At 45.0% G+C, this 17,767-nt stretch overlaps 1 protein-coding gene across 1 annotated transcript in view; it reads right to left on the minus strand.

Annotated features, from left to right (window-relative positions):
• The window catches only part of MTNR1B (melatonin receptor 1B), a 48,159-nt gene extending 32,405 nt beyond the window's left edge, over nucleotides 1-15,754 (minus strand). The window contains 3 exon segments of the mRNA XM_060105182.1: nucleotides 3,235-3,566; nucleotides 3,569-3,967; nucleotides 15,532-15,754. Of these exon segments, the coding sequence (XP_059961165.1) occupies nucleotides 3,235-3,566; nucleotides 3,569-3,967; nucleotides 15,532-15,754 (954 nt within the window).
• Between the last annotated feature and the right edge of the window lie 2,013 nt (nucleotides 15,755-17,767).

Here is a 17,767-nt window from a genome sequence, read left to right on the forward strand (position 1 = left end):
TGTGTGTGTGTGTGTGTAAAGAATACAAAACAGACTAAAAAAGAATCACCAAAGACTTTGAAAAGAACTAGAAGAAGCCAATTTGGTAAAGCCAAATGCAATTCTGAATTTTAACAGAGGTCTAACTTTTATACTTTTTTGCCTAAAAGGAAAAAAAATAAGGATTTTACATTCCCTTTGACTTGTTCTCCTTAAACATTTTGGAAATCTTTAAAAGCACTTTTAGAATGAGCTTGTTGTGCCCTGGTCATGTGCAAGGCCCAATGTTGGCATCTTCAATTGAAATACAGGTGGCACTGCAGACAGTGACAAAATAAATATATAAACAGCTCTAATATGAGGCAAAGTAAAGGAGGTAACAGGAAGACTGTGTGTGTCCAGGGGGATGGCATTTCAGAGAAGGCAGAGGCTTCAGAGCTTGAGGGAAACATGCATAACCATGTGTGATCATGGTCTCTGAGAAAGACAGGATTCAAGCAGGCAGTGTGGGCAAAACACAGGGAATCCTGTCTAGTGGTGGACCTCAGATGGTTGGGTTTGGCTTGATGCTTGTCAGCTCTGCAGAAGATCACCAGAAGGCCTCTTGGTCAAAGCTAAGTTCATGCAGCCGGTTGCAGGAAGGGAGAACACCACATTGACAGACTTAGTAGTATCTCAGAAGGGGGAGGTCAGGGAGGGCATTTGTAAGGTTTGGGGGGTCTGCGTTTAAGTGGTTTAAGGTGAGTCTTTCACGATGGATAATTAATTTGAGGTAACAAGTTTTGTGACATAATAGTTTAGGAATAGCAAGTCTTGATAAGTAAACGGTTGACTATTAGGAAGCTTTCTAAGGTGCTCAATATATTAAAAAATAATACTCTAGTTTCAGGAAAAGGTTTGTAAAGCACATGAGTTTTCTCTCACTCTTGCTTACCATCGTTTCTCCTGCATTATATATGAAGTTCTAGGGATGGGACAACTACTTTGCTGAACAAACTTGTGCCAGGCCCTTGACTACCTGCAGTCATCAATTCTCCCTGTGAGCACTGCAGGTGGTTATTATCCTCCACATTTCACAGATTAGGAGCCTGAGGACCCTCTGATGCGGGTCAGAGAATTTAGACAATGAGTAAGTTCTCACTGCTGGTAAGTGGCAGGTCAGTACTGAATTCCAGATCTGTTTGATCGCCAGCCCATGCTGCCTTTCAGAGGCTCAGTGCGCAAACCCAAAGTGCAAAGGGTCCCTCGGCATCTCCACCTCCATAGCAGCGTGCCTTCATCCTTCTGATCCTTCCTCAAGGGACGGGCTGCTCCTGGTGACCAGCTAAGTGTCCCCCTTGGAGAGGCCTTCTACCCACACCTCTCCTCTTGCAGCACAGCGATCCTGTTGTTTATTGCTGCTACTGTCACAACCCCTGACACTCTCCACCCACGCTCCACCACCACCTTTGGCTACACTCACGAGCACTTTCTCTGGATGAGGCTTGTCTAAGTGCTCTGCAAACCTTGTTACGTTGGGTTCTCACAGAAAGCCTTGCAGCGGGATGGGGAGTGAGGCATTTGAAGGACTATTTCAATGTAAACCTTTAATGGGTTGAATTCTTCCATTTCTCTTGCAAGCATTTGACTTCAGGTGGACAGAAGCTAGCATGACTGGTTCTGACAGATCCACCTATCATTTTCTTGCAGTTTTCCCTTGTATCAGTGGATTTTCTCTAAACCTAGAGACCATAGTTTCCACGTTACCTGGGATAGTCTGATTTGGACATATTGTCTTTACAGAATCATTAACAGTTCCTCTCTCATTTCCCAAAGCATATGGTCATCCTACCTAAATCTGCCTTTGCAGCTAAGGAGCAAGGCTGTAGGGCTCACTGCAGTCTGTAAGTTCGCGCTGGTCTCAGAAAACTTTGCCCAGTGGCAGCATCTTCGCAACCAGCAGGTACATCCCAGCTGTTTTCTTCTCCTGGCCCAGGACAGGCTTTGTTCAGATGAGTGATGCTGACTGTGTGTGCACAGTGGCTATCTCTGCACCTGATGGGTCACGCTAGCCCAGGAGTGGGCTAGAATTCCTCTTCGCATGATGAAGATGAAAATGACGTGATTTGCAATCCATGCTAAGGAAAACAGATGGCCAAAGAAACACGAGGGCTGGGGAATTTTCATGCCCCGCATCAAGATGAATTTCCCTGTTTCTTTAGAATGCATTCATCATCAACAGCAGTGTACAGGCTCAGGCTGTGGGCTGTTGGCGGTACAGAACCTGATTTGGAAATTGCAACTTGGTCCAACGTTAAGAAAGTTCTGCTTTTTTTTTTTTTTTTGCGGTACGCGGGCCTCTCACTGCTGTGGCCTCTCCCGTTGCGGAGCACAGGCTCCGGACGCGCAGGCTCAGCGACCATGGCTCACGGGCCCAGCCGCTCCACGGCATGTGGCATCTTCCCGGACTGGGGCACGAACCATGTCCCCTGAATCGGCAGGTGGACTGTCAACCACTGCGCCACCAGGGAAGCCCAGTTCTGCTCTTTTAAACTCCCATACACAATTAGAAAAATGTGCTACCATAGCTATTAAAGAGAATTTAGCCCCTGAGAAGGGGGTTATTGGGAACAAAGGGCCCCCTCAGAGATACTCTGGATAATGAAGCAAAGTTAAGAGTACTTGAAGAAAAAAGATGCTTGCATAGAGATAATCTAAATTGATACCCGTGTCAGTATGCCTGCTAAACAAATAGGTATCTTATGAGATATTTACACAGAGGGGCTTTCCATGATACGGACCTTATTTTCAGCAGTCACATGACGTGTCTAACTAGTCTAGTCTTACATTACTCCTGTGGTGGTGGGCAGATGTGATTGTTCGGTTTTATAGATGGGGAGACTAAGGCTTGGAGCGTGCCCTGGATTCTTCCATGTGAACTGACACCTCCTGCTGGGGGCCACCTCCTCCATTCCCCCGCTTCACTGCCCCTCTCTACCACAGAGGTGTGGAGACCAAAATAGTCAGGGGTTTAGAAGGAAAGCCTAGAAGAGTTTTCTCCTTGCTTTTTTTTTTTTGCGGTACACGAGCCTCTCACTGTTGTGGCCTCTCCCTTTGCAGAGCACAAGCTCCAGACGCGCAGGCTCAGTGGCCATGGCTCACGGGCCCAGCTGCTCCGCAGCATGTGGGATCTTCCCGGACCGGGGCACGAACCCGCGTCCCCTGCATCGGCAGATGGACTCTCAACCACTGTGCCACCAGGGAAGCCCCAGAGACGATCTTCTTGTATTCCCTGTAGAAGTTCTGGTTCAGGATCCCATAGTCGATGGCATTAAAGCAGCTGTTGAAATAAACCAGGAAGTAGCTAGTGACAAAGAGGCCCTCTGGGACCTAGGGAGCCACTTCTGAGTCGATGGCCACAGCAAAGCTGATGTAGTTCAGCGGTGCCCAGCAGATGGCAAAGATCACAAACACCACGAACGTGGTCAGAAAGCTTCAGATGTTACTGGACCACAGGCATGGATTGTTCTCCGACCTGACCTTCCTGCAGGCCCGGAGCACCAGCACCCAGATGCGCAGGTAACAGAAGCACACAACAGCGATGGGGGGAGGAAGTGGATGACCACCACTGCCACCGGGTACCAGGCACTGGCCGTCTGGATGAAGGTGCAGGAGTAGATGTGTGGGTCATACTCCAGGAACCCCACGAAGAAGCTGGGTACCAGGGCCAGCAGGGTGAGGAGACAGACAAGGTAGATGGAGAGGGGGGTGTGCCAGTGGCAGTAGATGCGGTGGTAGGTCACGCCGTGGCAGACGTAGCAGTAGCAGTTAATGGCGATGGCGATGATGTCGAAGATGGAGACGATGATGCTCAGGCCTATCACAAAGGCGCTGGCCTTGCAGCGTGCCTCCCCCAGGGCCCAGCCGTCGTGGAAGATGGCCAAGAGGATTAACAGGTAGGGGTACAAGGCCAGGTCAGCCAATGCCAGACTCACCAAGAACAAATTACCTGGAGCGGGAAACAGGAAGCAAGAGTCAGGACAAAACCCCACGATGTCTATTCTATAGAACATTATAGCCTTTGTCCCTCATAGGAGGGACTCTCCCAGGACACTGATGCGCCATAGCCACCATACGTCTGTGGGTACTCTGCGGAGGCTGCTGTGACTACCTCTGGGGTCCAAAGCATGAGGCAGAGGGAAAGGATCCAGAAGGCACAGCAACCAGGAAAGTCAGGCTGTGGTCTGGCTTCAAGGGGGTTTGGAAAAAGGGAGCTTCAGAGCCACTCAGCGGGGAGTTCCCCTGAATCAGACCCTCAGGTGAAGCAGACTCTGTACTTGCAGCTACATGCAAACCCACAAGGTAGAGGAAGGGCGTTCCCAGCCCTCCCTGTCCTGACACACAGTCTCAACCCATCTCAGGGAAGACTCCATAGGACGTGCCACTGGGAAGCTGGGAGGCCCACAAGCAGCCTTCGTGAAGTGCCTATTTTCGCCTCAGATGCTTGGGGTAACTCCACTTAGAACTGACCAAAAAGACATCTGTTAGCTCCCTGGGAGTTCTCAGGACCCAACTGCTCCTGAGTCCAGAGCTAGGTTAGGGCCCGAGGGAGACAGGATGTAACTGAATAGAAAGGAGATGATTTGGATACTTAAAGTGCTTTCCAGGTAGTGAGCTTCCGTGTCTCTCGAGGTATTCAAGTACAAGTTGGATGGTAAAGGAGAAGCCTGCCTCAGATTGAACTGCCAGATTCCTTCCTATTGTACTATCCCAGGGATCTATTTACTTAATGGGAGAAAAGCCCCCTCAAATTCTGTATGGTTGGCACTACAAGGCAAGAAACATACATCTTAGTACCTGCTTGGGATGCGGGGGAGTCTCCTTCTTGTTCATTTAATTCTCAGCCTGTTCCCTGTCTCCACTGGTGGATTTCAGGTTTTGACTCCACTACTGAGAACTTACTTGGTCTCAAGAAAGAGAGGGACTTCCTGTCTCGAATTTCTTGTTTTCACCTGATTCAGGAGCCCTTGTCTCTTTCTAGAATTTTAAGTGTTCTTTTTGGTTAATTAAAGTATAGCTGATTTACAATATTGTATTAGTTTCAGGTGTACAACATAGTGATTCAGTATTATTTTTTTCATTCAACAAACCTTTATTGATTAACTGGGAGGAAAGTGATACAGACACAAGACATAATTCCTGCTTTCAAAAAGCTGCAGAGACAGATAAAGCAGATGAAAAATCAGATAGTATTAATGAAAGTACAGAGGTAACTCAGTATTTTTATAGATTATACTCCATTTAAGGTTATTATAAAATATTGGCTATATTTCCTGTGCAGTACTTGTAGTTTATTTATTTTGTACATAGTATTTTGTCTCTCTAAATTCCTTATCACTATGTTGCCCCTCCGCCTTCCCTCTCCCCACTGATAACCGCTAGTTTGTTCTCTATACCTGTGAATCTGCTACTTTTTTGTTATATTCAATAGTTTGTTGTATTTTTTAGATTTCATATATAAGTGATAACATTCAGTATTTGTCTTTCTCTGTCTGACTTATTCTACCAGGCATAATACCCTTCAGGTCCATCCATGTTGTTGCAAATGGCAAAATTTCATTCTTTGTTACGGCTGAGTAATATTCCAGTGTGTGTGTGTGTGTGTACACCACATCTTTTTTATCGTTTCATCTGTTGATAGACACATAGGTTGCTTCCATACCTTGGTAACTGTAAATAATGCTGCTATGAACACTGCGGTGCATGTATCTTTTTAAATTAGTGTTTTATTTTTTGGGGGATATATATGCAGCAGTGGAACTGCTGGATTTTACGGGCAGCCTACTGAATGGGAGAAAATTATTTGCAAATGATATACCTGATAAGGGGTTACTATCCAAAATATAAATAGCTCATGCAACTCAATATCAAAAAAACAAACAACCTGATCAAAAAATGGGCAGAAGACCTGAATAGACGTTTTTCCAAAGAAGACATCCAAATGGCCAACAGGCACATGAAAAGATGCTCAACATCACTAATCATCAGGGAAATGCAAATCAAAACCACAATGAGATATCACCTGACACTTGTCAGAATGGCTATGATTTAAAAGAACACAAATAGCAAATTCTGGCGAGGTTGTGGAGAAAAGGGAACTCGTACACTGTTGGTGGGAATGTAAACTGAAGCAGTCATTGTGGAAAACAGTATGGAGACTTCTCAAAAAAAAATTAAATGTTGTTTTGACATTGGGAAGTGGCGCTGGAAGTTGGAGTGATCTGGGGTAATCTCAGTCCTGCCACTTTGAACTTGACCTAGTCACTGAACTTCTTTTCTCTGTGACTATTGTTTCTTCCATTCCCTTCTTTTCTTTTGGGGCCCTCCTTCCCTCTCCTCACACACACTCCACATGATTATTTCTGTGAAGAAAATCCCTTCTTTCCCATGTGGGAATACTCGTCTCTGCAGCGCCCACTGGCTTCCTGGCTGAGTGGCAAAGAAGCTTTTGGCCCTTGCAAGCACATGTGGAGAAACTCAAGAGCGGCTGGGTGTGGGTGCCAGATCAGCCAGCTGTTCCCGGGAAAGCAAGTCAAGCTCTGCCGTGTTAATGTGACTCATCCCCTAATAATGCCCCAGAAGCTGGCAAATAGCTTGTAAATAGTGGGAAGAACACATTCAACTCCATGTGGAAAGTGTTTCAATTACTCTCCCCCATTACTCCTGGGGTTTCTATAAGGCTGAAATCAAACAGTTTCTGCTGTAGATCCATCTGCCCTCAGACGTCATACCATCTCCCGACTTTCTTGACACAATTCCAAGTTAGACAAATAAAATTCTTGCTTTGTCTCCCAGCTGTAAGAAGTCAGACTCTGCCTAGATGACAGTCAAAGGGAGAGCGAGTTCTCTATTCATGTTTTCCCCAGACAGGTGAGAAATCAGCCAGGACACACAGCACTGCTTATCATCCGGTGCACAGGCTTCTAATGAATATTTATATCACGAGTCTTGGCATGACTTATTTCCATCTGCCTCTATCAGACAGGGCGTATTAGTGGAGACAGACCTCAACAACAAGGTTTTGTACTAATATGGAACTCCCTTCCCTTTGCATTCATATACAAAGCACATCCCTCCACACATACAGCCACCACAATCCCCTCCCCACTGGCCTACTTTCTCCTTCTTTTTGGGAAATCTAGTCCTTAATGGGAATCTGGAAATCTGAGAAGGAGCCAGCAGATGTTCAGCTATCTAGTTTTCATCAGATAGGAGAATTCTGGAAGGTAAAGCTACCTTTATCTTGCTCTTCCCTGTACCCACCCTATTTTCCTAGAGGAATTTCTTGGTTTTAAATTGTCTCTGGTCATTGAGCTAAAATTGGCAATGTAGAAATAGATAGATAGTCATTGAGTCATTTGCTCAACAAATATTGCTGAGTATTTACTAGGTATTGGCTCTGGCTTATGCTGGGGCATGGTGAGCAAGAGAGACACATCCCCTCCTCTTACAAAGCTCGTGGTCTCATAGAAGAGACAATTCAATAAAATCAAGATGTGATGAGGGTTACGATAGGGAAGTAAACAGATGATCTATCATTCCTAACAGGGTTAAACTTTCCATGCCTTGAGGTCTTCTTCCATCCTCCACTTGCTCAAATGTGTAATATATTTACTGAGCACCTATCACACTTGGGTAGGGCGCAGTGATGGGTGAAAGACACGCCCCTGCCACTGAGATGCTAACAGTGCTGTTGGGGAAAGAGACACAGAAACAGTGGCTCTTCACTGTGGTGAGAGCTGGGTTGGAGGTTAGCACAAGGTGGTGGGAATAGTGGGGAAAAACTAAGTCGTCTTGGGGCTGAGGGCAGTACTGGAGGATGGGGCTGGTCAAGCAGGACAATTCAGTAAGGGGTCGGACAAAACCACAAAGGCCCTTGTCACAGGCCTGCCTCCATCCCGGGATGGCTGTTCACCTCAAATAGGATCCTGCATGGGAAAAAATTTAAGACATAATAACAGTCTCCAAATGACTGTGAGATATACTTGTTAGTTATATTCTGGGATAGGCATTTGAAGTAACTGAACAGATAATTTATTAAAAATGTGACTTCCTCACAAATACTAAAACAATGCACTTTTATATTAACATAAGCTCCTAATTAGATTCCCAAATTCTTTGAGGGTGGAGATTGTTTTCTTCCCAGATCACATTGTTTGTGAAAACCCTGGAGCGTGTGGATGAATCATACAAGGGCTGAGTTGAAATCAAATATCACGTTAATTTAAAAAGAAAAGGATTACTAAGCAAGCTAATAGTATAAAAAAATATGATGGGGGTATTTTAACCACTTAAAAGAATAAAATATATTTAAGAGCATAAGCATCCATTTAAATAATTAACTGAGATGCTTATTACAAAATCATATTCCATAACCATCAAGGCATTGCTTGGAAACTCTTATGGAACCATTTTATTACTTTAATTATAACAACCCCCACACACAATTGGTATAGTACCTTGACATTTATAATGTGCATTCACGTAAACTGACTCAGTTGTTTCTCACAAGAATCCTTTAAGGTTGATTGCATGATTTCCATTTTACAGATCAAGAAACCAACACCCAGAATATGTGAACAGAGAAAGAGGGAGAAAAAGCAAAAAGAAAAACAAGAGGAAACCAGGAAAAAGAAATGTCAAAGGGATTAAGGGTGTAGAGATTTTGGTTATCCACAAGAATGAGAAAGAGCAGAAAAGTGCCCATGTCACCTGCCAGTTAGGAGGTCAGCAGTGATGTTAGCAAGGGCGAATTCTGTTGAGTGTTGGAGGATAAACTTTTGCACTGGAGGCTGCCCTCCCACCCAGCTTTGCCTTCAAGAGAAACGGAGAGAAATAGACTGGTACTTGGAAAGGGCTATCCTTTGATGGAGAGATTGTGTAAGATATTTTGTTTTCTTTTCTCTTTCTCTCTCTTTTAAGTGAGAGAGGCTTGTATCTGACACATAATAAGCACATAGCAATCTTTTTCTCATTGGAGTATAGTTGATTTACAATGTTGTGTTAATGTTTGCTATACAGCAAAGCGATTCGGTTATACATATATATACGTCCCTTTTTATATTCTTTTCTATTATGGTTTAATCACAGGATATTGAATATAGTTCCCTGTGCTATACAGTAGGACCTTGTTGTTGATCCATTCTATATATAATAGTTTGCATCTGCTAACCCTACACATAACAATCTTAGCTATTATTTATTATTGTAATTTTTATATTATCAGCTGCATTATTATTTATATTATTATTAGTTTTTATATTATTATAATTATATACAATAACAGTTTTATATTATTATTACAAAGAACAAGAAAGAGGATCATAAGTTTGGACTAAGCTCCCTGGGAGATAAGACGTGAGAAGTCCTATAGGGTGAGGACGATGAAGAAATTAGGACATTGCATCTAGAGTGTAAACACCCTCAGAATTGCAACTTTACTTCCCAACTCCCTAACTTTTCCTCTTTCAGCCATAAGTATTTTAAACTGTAAGACCTAACAGCAGCATCAGGATCTTCTGAGTTTTGCTGCATATCATGCTAAATACAGACTCCGACTTTGTGCAGGGGAAGAAAAAGACAGTCTAACATGAAAGTGTTCACACGCAGGGCTGCTAAGGACTCTATGGGAGGAATTAACAAGGATTATGCGCTTTCCTGATTATTTGGCTAAAGACATAATTAAGAGATTTAAAATGCTTTCCTTTTTGCCTGGTAAAGAGAAAAGAAGTATTCAGAGCCAAAATGTGAAGTTGGAAAGTTCAGGCAATATCAGGGAAGGAGTCCAATGTAGCCCAGTTTGGTTTTCAGTTGATAAGAAGCCCTCCGAAGCCTGAAAGCTAAGCAGGTTAAAAGACGCCTGTCACCAAGGGGCATCTCCAGGAGTACTCAGCGGTAGGATAGAGCCTGGATGAAGTGGGCTCGACCTTACCTTGTAACACCTGAAGGGCAGGGGCTGTGGGTCTATTAAATATTTCCTGCAGGCCTTTCAAGAGCTTTTGCCTATGGCCAGCCTGCTTATTCAATCATCATTTACCTCCTCGATCAACAAGTGGGAGGAAAAGGGACCGCGTGGCAGGCTCTGCTCTAATGTAACTGGGGATGCCAACACGTGCCAGGCTGAAAATCCCCATCAGGAAGTCTGCAATGCAGTCATCGGTTCTGGATAAGAGATGATGCAGACTCCACACATCACTGGGCATCCAGAGGACAGAGTGGATTCCGGACGAGGACCTGGGTGCTCTGCAAGCAAATCCTCCATGTTTTCCTGTCAAATAGTCCACATCCTTTTTCCTTACAAATCACAGGGATGTCCTAGGTATGGATATGCATCCGCTCACTAATAACACCTCTCCGATAGCCTCTGAATCCATCTGCAGTACAAACATCCATTGTCAGACAATGGCTCTTGATCATCACCAGGGAAATTAGGGTCCCTGTGCTGATGGGCCAAGAATCATGAATGCTGTTGTGCTTTCCCCTTGCTGATGGAGTCTATCTCGATGTTACAGTAAGGACACGTTTCTCTCAGCTCTCTTCTGTGTGGCTGACAGTCAGGATGGTTCAGGTAAGGGCAGGAGGCTCAATTTTACAGGCAGTTTAAAGTGGGAAGCCTCCAGCCAGACTGGCAAGAGGCATATACACACTACTATATATAAAATAGATAACTAGTAAGAACCTGCTGTATAGCACAGGAAACTCTACTCAATACTCTGTAATAACCTATATGGGAAAAAATTTTTAAAAAAATTAGTGGGCATATATATATATATATGTATAACTAATGCACTTTGCTGTATACCTGAAACTAGCACAACATTGTAAATCAACTATACTGCAATAAAAATTTTAAAAAAAGAGAAACTCCCGAAGGAGTCACTGGGGCACAATTTTAGGGAGCCCATGGGCCACACAGGAACAGCAGGGATCAAGATACACCCTAGTGCAGGTGCCAGTCAGTGTCTGAGGACAAGAGTCAGGTGTACTTTGGGCTTTCAGTGCTCCAAGCAATTCAGTTCCATGAGAATTGTACTGATGGCGTGAGCGGTGCTGAGTAGACCTCACCTCATGAAGCAAAATTAATACTTTCTGTCTCACTGCTTTCCTGGTATCTTGTCCACTTCAATTTGTTTCAGTAAATCTATATTCAGTTTTACAAATGGAATAAAAGTCTCTGCTTTCAAGGATCTCACAATCCAGTGGGGAGAGAAAAAAAACTAAGAGCAATACAGTGAGGGAGGTGTTGTATGGGGAGGGCATGCGGGAGCCTGGGCTGGGCCTGGGAGGGGGGGAAGACAGTAACCACACATTTTATACTATTAATGATAAAAATCAACAACCCGCAGGGGAGCTGAGGAAGGGGTTTGAAAGAGATATTCAGTAGTCGAAAAGAGGCAGGGAGCTTCCCAAGATGAGGATAGAGCATCGACCTAGATGGGTGGGATGGCGGGGGGCAGGGAGGTCCAAGAGGGAGGGGATATGTGCATAAATATAGCTGATTCACTTCATTGTACAGCAGAAACTGACACAACATTGTAAAACTATGCCCCAATTAAAAAAAAAAAAGAACACAGACCATGTGGGAGCGACAGCAGCTCGTGTCACATTGAGTGGGAGAAGTGAGACAAGTCTGTGACATTGAGGGGGTTAGGCAGGTCCCGGAGGCTTGTTCCAGCCGTTCTCTGGAGCCGGACACTCTTCCGTAGATGGAGGGTGATCCCTGGAGGCAGGGGTGACCCTGGCCATGGTAACAGGGTGGGTAGAGTAGTGGGGAAAGCTGTCTGGTGACTATGGACATGGTTTGCTCAAGGGAGGATGAGGGTGTAAATTGGGGCAGTAGGAGTAGGGGGCAGGAAAGGGGGAAATGGAGAGATGCTATGAGACAAAAATCAGGAGGGCTTGGGGAATGAAGGAACCGAAGAGGACTCCCAGGGATCAGGTGTCTGAGAGAGGAAGAGAGGAAGGAGGTCCAAAAACTAGCATCAGGTAAGCCGAGGGAATGGAAGGTCTCAAGGAGGGAGTGGCCCTCAGTGTCACACACAGCATAGAGGGGCATTTCCCGTGAGGGCAGACCCCAGGGGGCTGAGGAAGAAATGGGAAGCAATGAGGTGATTAATGGATGTAAACTGTTATATTAAGATGTCTGGCTGAAAAGAGAAGGAGAAAGATAGCCCTGAAGTTGGAAATATTTTTTTCTTTTAAACAAAGGAGCCCTGTGTGTGAGCTAAAGGGACAGAGACAGAAATTGAAAATACAGAAGAGAGAGAAGGAACTTGATGAAGGAAAGTTCTGTGAGAGCAGGAGAGGAAGAGAGAGAAAATACAGGGATGAACATTGGTGAGGTCCGGGGTGGGGATGAGTGACAGGGGCGGGCACAAGGAAAAGTCCTCAGACGCTGTCAGGAGAGCCTGGAGTGTGGCAGGCCTCAGAAAGCACACACCGAGAAATATGAAAAGCCACCAGTGCCACGCAATGTGTAAGGCTCTGGAAACATAGCAAAGAGTGTAACACACACCTGGCCTTACCTTCTAAGTTGGGGCAGTGCCCTGAATCTGCCCCCATCTTCCCTCCATCCCTTCCTGTCTGCCTTGCTCTAGTGCCATCTCTGAAAAAGTCAACCAAAACCATGAGCAACAGAACCTGAAGACAGGGGAGTCCCCCCCTCAAAAAAGGACAGTTAATCTAATCACCTACCCCGCTATCAGGAACATCCCTGTTATGAATGATGAGAGTCTGCTGCACGGAGAAACTGGGTTTGTAATAGTCAAGTAGAGGATACTGACACCTGCTAAGAATGCTGCTGTGACTTCAGTATGGGCTGTTTGCCTTAGTCATTGGAAATACACATGTTCTCATTGTCACAGCCCTATTTTCTTTTTCTTTTTCTTTCTTTTTCTTTCTTTTTTTATTTTTTTTTGTGGTATGTGGGCCTCTCCCTGTTGTGGCCTCTCCCATTGCGGATCACAGGCTCCAGATGCGCAGGCTCAGCGGCCATGGCTCACGGGCCCAGGCGCTCCGCGGCATGTGGGATCCTCCCGGACCGGGGCATGAACCCGTGTCCCCTGCATCAGCAGGCGGACTCTCAACCACTGCGCCACCAGGGAAGCCCCCTATTTTCTTAATAGCAATGAATTAAGGAACCAGACTCAATTACAGAAAGCTCTAAGATAAATGTTTCTTAAAGTAAGTCCATACTCTTCAGTAAGAGAAGACATGATTAATAGTGGAATGGGTGCTAACTATTCAAACTGCTGTAGGTTTTCAGGCATCTTTTGAAATCTCAATCTGCCAAAGTTATTTAGTTTACATTAATACGATGATTTTTCATAGTATGTATGACTATCATCAATAAAGCCATGGGTCAAATAAAAATTGGTTGTGTGACCGGAACAGCCTTTAATGAATGTGTCAGGAATTAATATCATTTAGATAAAGTGTTAAAATTTTTTCTGGTGCTGGGCTGTAGCAGACTCAAAGGGAGTTAGGAAGGATAGGACATACGGTGTGCCAGCAATTTAACATACTCATTACCCACCCGGGCCAAATCAATAAGGTTTCCATGAACTTCGCTAGGAGAGCAGAAGAGGCCAGCCCTTCTTGGGACGGAGGAGGGGAGAATAAGCTTGTCTCCTTCAGGCAAAAGGAAGAAGCACCCTCAACCTTCAGCCACCCTGCCCGTGGTAGGCAGCCCACCGGGTCTCCTCTAAACACCCTGCTAGTCAGGAAGAGAGGCCCTGCCTCCTCCTTGCCTCCCTGGGCAGGAAATGAATTCTTGTGGCTGCTACAAAAGGGCGATAGGATGAAAATACTAAACACAGCTTTCTGATAGTAACCTGCTCTTTCCTAGTAGATAAGCCTCTACTCAAAGGACACAGTAATATCTTGAAAAAGTTACTGCAGATAATACCAGCATCCACTACTGAAATGACTGAGTTAGAAAGCTTACTTTTTTCTTCCAGTTTTATTGAGATATAATTGACATCCAGCTCTGTATAAGATTAAGGTATACAGCATGATGATTTGACTTATATACACCATGAAATGATTACCACAATAAGTTTAGTGAACATCCGTCATCTCATATAGATACAAAAAGAAATAGAAAAAAAGACATTTTTCCTTGTGATGAGAACTAGGATCTACTCTCTTAACAACTTTCATATGTAACACACAGCAGAGTTAGTTATATGTAGCCTGTTGTACATTACAACCCTAGTACTTATTTATCTTGTAACTGGAAGTTTGCGCCTTTTGACTGCCTTCTCCCAGTTCCCTCTCCCCTCAGCTCCTGTCTCTGGTAACCACAAATCCACTCTTTGTCTATGAGTTTGTTTGTTTGTTTTTGAAGTATAATTAACCTATAACAATATGTTAGTTCCTAGGGCACAATACAGGGATTCGATGCTTCTTAACATTTCAAAATGATCACTGTGATAAGTCTAGCTACCATCTGTCACCATACAGTTACTTCTTCTTAATAATATGAAGTTTCCAATAGTATGCACAGAAGCTCACATTTTTATTTTTTGTTTGTTCTTTAGATAAAAATCATGGAGTCACAGGGCCACATAAAATATATATAACAATTTGTTAAAAATAGCCTTTCTGAATGGTCAGCCTCCTTAGAAAAGCATGTTTAAGCTATATAGTTGGCTTTCTGCTATCTTTTCATTTTAATTCACTCTAATATTTGAGTTGCCCCTAAGACCCAAACTGGGAAATAACAAATTGACAAACAGGTCATTGAGCTTCTCCCCAAGCAGGAATGGTCAGTGTGCTCCAGTGACCCTCAGGGCGAGAGTTTAGAGGCTCCCTCCCTCTGGTTTTGTTCCCTGGTACACCTGAGTATGGGAAAGTTGAAATGAGAGTGGATTGAAAGCGGAAAAATATTCTCAGGATTGCAACACTAAACCCCCAAATATTCTCAGGATTGACCATGGTTATCGCAAAACAATTTAGTTCCATCCAAGCAGAGGCTGCAGATGTCTGCTTTTGGCACTCTCTTGTTCGGAACCAGGATGAGGAGATACGTCTAGGACGAAAATTCACTGGAGCGTTTCCATTAATTCACTCATTGTCTCAGCAAATATTTCCTAAGCACCTACTGCGTGAACCACAGTGCTTGGCAGGCGAGGGAGGGGTTGAAGATGGTGAGATTTCTGTGGCCAGGGAGGGGCACCATGGGGACCTGCACACATTGGAGCACCTTGGAGAGCTATGGCTTCCAGCCGCTTGGATTTCCACAGCGCCCCGGTCTGCCGAAAAGTGCACAAGAAAAACTTCTCCCGATTCACGCTGGCACTGATGCGCCAAGTGCTTCCTGGTCCATTGGCTACAGCCGCAAGTCGGGGAAAGGCAGCAACTCACCCTAACTTTTGAGTTCAAGACCAAACTTGGGGACTGGTGAGAGAGAAGGGAACGCAGTGCGGGGCCCTGACGAGGGACAGGATCAGGGTCAGGGGCAAGACCAGACACCAGAGAGGGGCCCGACGCAGCAGCGGGCGTGGCGCTCACCTGCGTTCCGGAGCTTGCGGTTCCCGAACACCGAGAGGATGACCAGGAGGTTGCCCACGATGGCCACCGTGGTGGTGACAATGAGCACGGCGGACAGCGCGGGCGCCACCCAGGGCGGCCGGGGGGTCCCGGAGGGCCGGGCGCCTCTTGCCCCAGTCCAGACCCGGCTCTCCGCTCGGCCGCCCTCCTCGCAGCAGTTGGCGAAGGAACCGTTCTCAGGCATCGTGGACCCTCCCGCACAGCGCCAGCCACCACGCACCCTGTCTCTCCGCAGGCTGGGCGTGCAGTGCTGAGTCCGGCGCTCCTGCCACCCCCTTCCCTACCCAGGTTGGGGGGCCAGGGAGGAGGCCAGTGGAGAGGGGCCTGGAAGAGATAAACATGGGCAAGGGAAGGAGAAAAAACGTAGGAAAGGGAGGAGGATTTGGGGTGCAGGTGTTGCCCAAGGAGCACGTCCCCCCCCTCGCTAGCTCAGGAGCAGCTGCGATGGCGCCCAGAGCCCAGCACGTGCCTGGCCCAGTTCGGGCCTCAGTGCCTGAGCGCACTGTCAGAGAAGCTGTGTCTAGGGACACCCAGATTTTCGGACTAGAAAAGGTGCAGTTTGTCGGGGACCTGCTGATTGGTTGTCAGAAGGAAACCATAAACAAGACCAAAAGACAACCCTCAGAATGGGAGAAAATATTTGCAAATGAAGCAACTGACAAAGGATTAATCTCCAAAATTTACAAGCAGCACATGCAGCTCAATAACAAAAAAAAAACAAACAAACAACCCAATCCAAAAATGGGCAGAAGACCTAAATAGACATTTCTCCAAAGAAGATATACAGATTGCCAAGAAACACATGAAAGAATGCTCAACATCATTAATCATTAGAGGAATGCAAATCAAAACTACAATGAGATACCATCTCACACCAGTCAGAATGGCCATCATCAAAAAGTCTAGAAACAGTAAATGCTGGAGAGGGTGTGGAGAAAAGGGAACCCTCTTGCACTGCTGGTGGGAATGTAAATTGATACAGCCACTATGGAAAACAGTATGGAGGTGCCTTAAAACACTACAAATAGAATTACCATATGACCTAGCAATCCTACTACTAGGCATATACACTGAGAAAACCATAATTCAAAAAGAGTCATGTACCAAAATGTTCATTGCAGCTCTGTTTACAATAGCCAGGACATGGAAACAACCTAAGAGTCCATCGACAGATAAATGCATAAAGAAGATGTGGCACATATATGCAATGGAACATTACTCAGCCATAAAAAGAAATGAAATTGAGTTATTTGTAGTGAGGTGGATGGACTTAGAGTCTGTCATACAGAGTGAAGTAAGTCAGAAAGAGAAAAACAAATACCGTATGCTAACACATATATATGGAATCTAAGGAAAAAACAAACAAAAAAAGGTCATGAAGAACCTAGGGGTAAGATGGGAATAAAGACACAGACCTACTAGAGAATGGACTTGAGGATATGGGGAGGGGGAAGGGTGAGCTGTGACAGTGAGAGAGTGGCATGGACATATATACACTAACAAATGTAAAATAGATAGCTAGTGGGAAGCAGCCGCATGGCACAGGGAGATCAGCTCGGTGCTTTGTGACCACCTAGAGGGGTGGGATAGGGAGGGTGGGAGGGAGAGAGATGCAAGAGGGAAGAGATATGGGAACATATATATATATGTATAACTGATTCACTTTGTTATAAAGCAGAAACTAGCACACCATTGTGAAGCAATTATACTCCAATAAAGATGTTAAAAAAAAAAAGGGCAGGGTTTGAGGTCCCCATGGGGCTGTACAGCCCCAAAGAGGTGGTGACTTCAGGGTATGGGGACAGATCCCAGAGCAAATAAGGGAGAGGGTTACACTCTAGGCAGCTGCAGGAGAAAGATGAACCTGTGCTATTTATTGAGCACTTGCTGTTTATGTGGGAAGCATTGGTGATGTCTCTGCCCTGTCCTCCTTAAAAAGCCATGACAGTAGTTAAATAGATTTAAGAACATCTATTTAAACATGATAATACTTAAATAGATGTATGGTCAATACTGGGGGTTATTATGATGTGGTTTTTGGAGGGTTAGAACAAGAAGAATAGTGCACTATGGTTATAGGAAAGAAGGAACTTAGATGCCCTTCCTTTAAAATGTCTGAGCACTTTTACTCTGATAATAACAACTGCTCATCCCTCTTGAGGGTAAATTTATGCCAAGCACTGTCTTAAGCTCTGTT

This window comes from Mesoplodon densirostris, chromosome 7 (assembly GCF_025265405.1).
Source record: "Mesoplodon densirostris isolate mMesDen1 chromosome 7, mMesDen1 primary haplotype, whole genome shotgun sequence".
In the NCBI taxonomy this organism is placed as follows: Eukaryota; Metazoa; Chordata; class Mammalia; order Artiodactyla; family Ziphiidae; genus Mesoplodon; species Mesoplodon densirostris.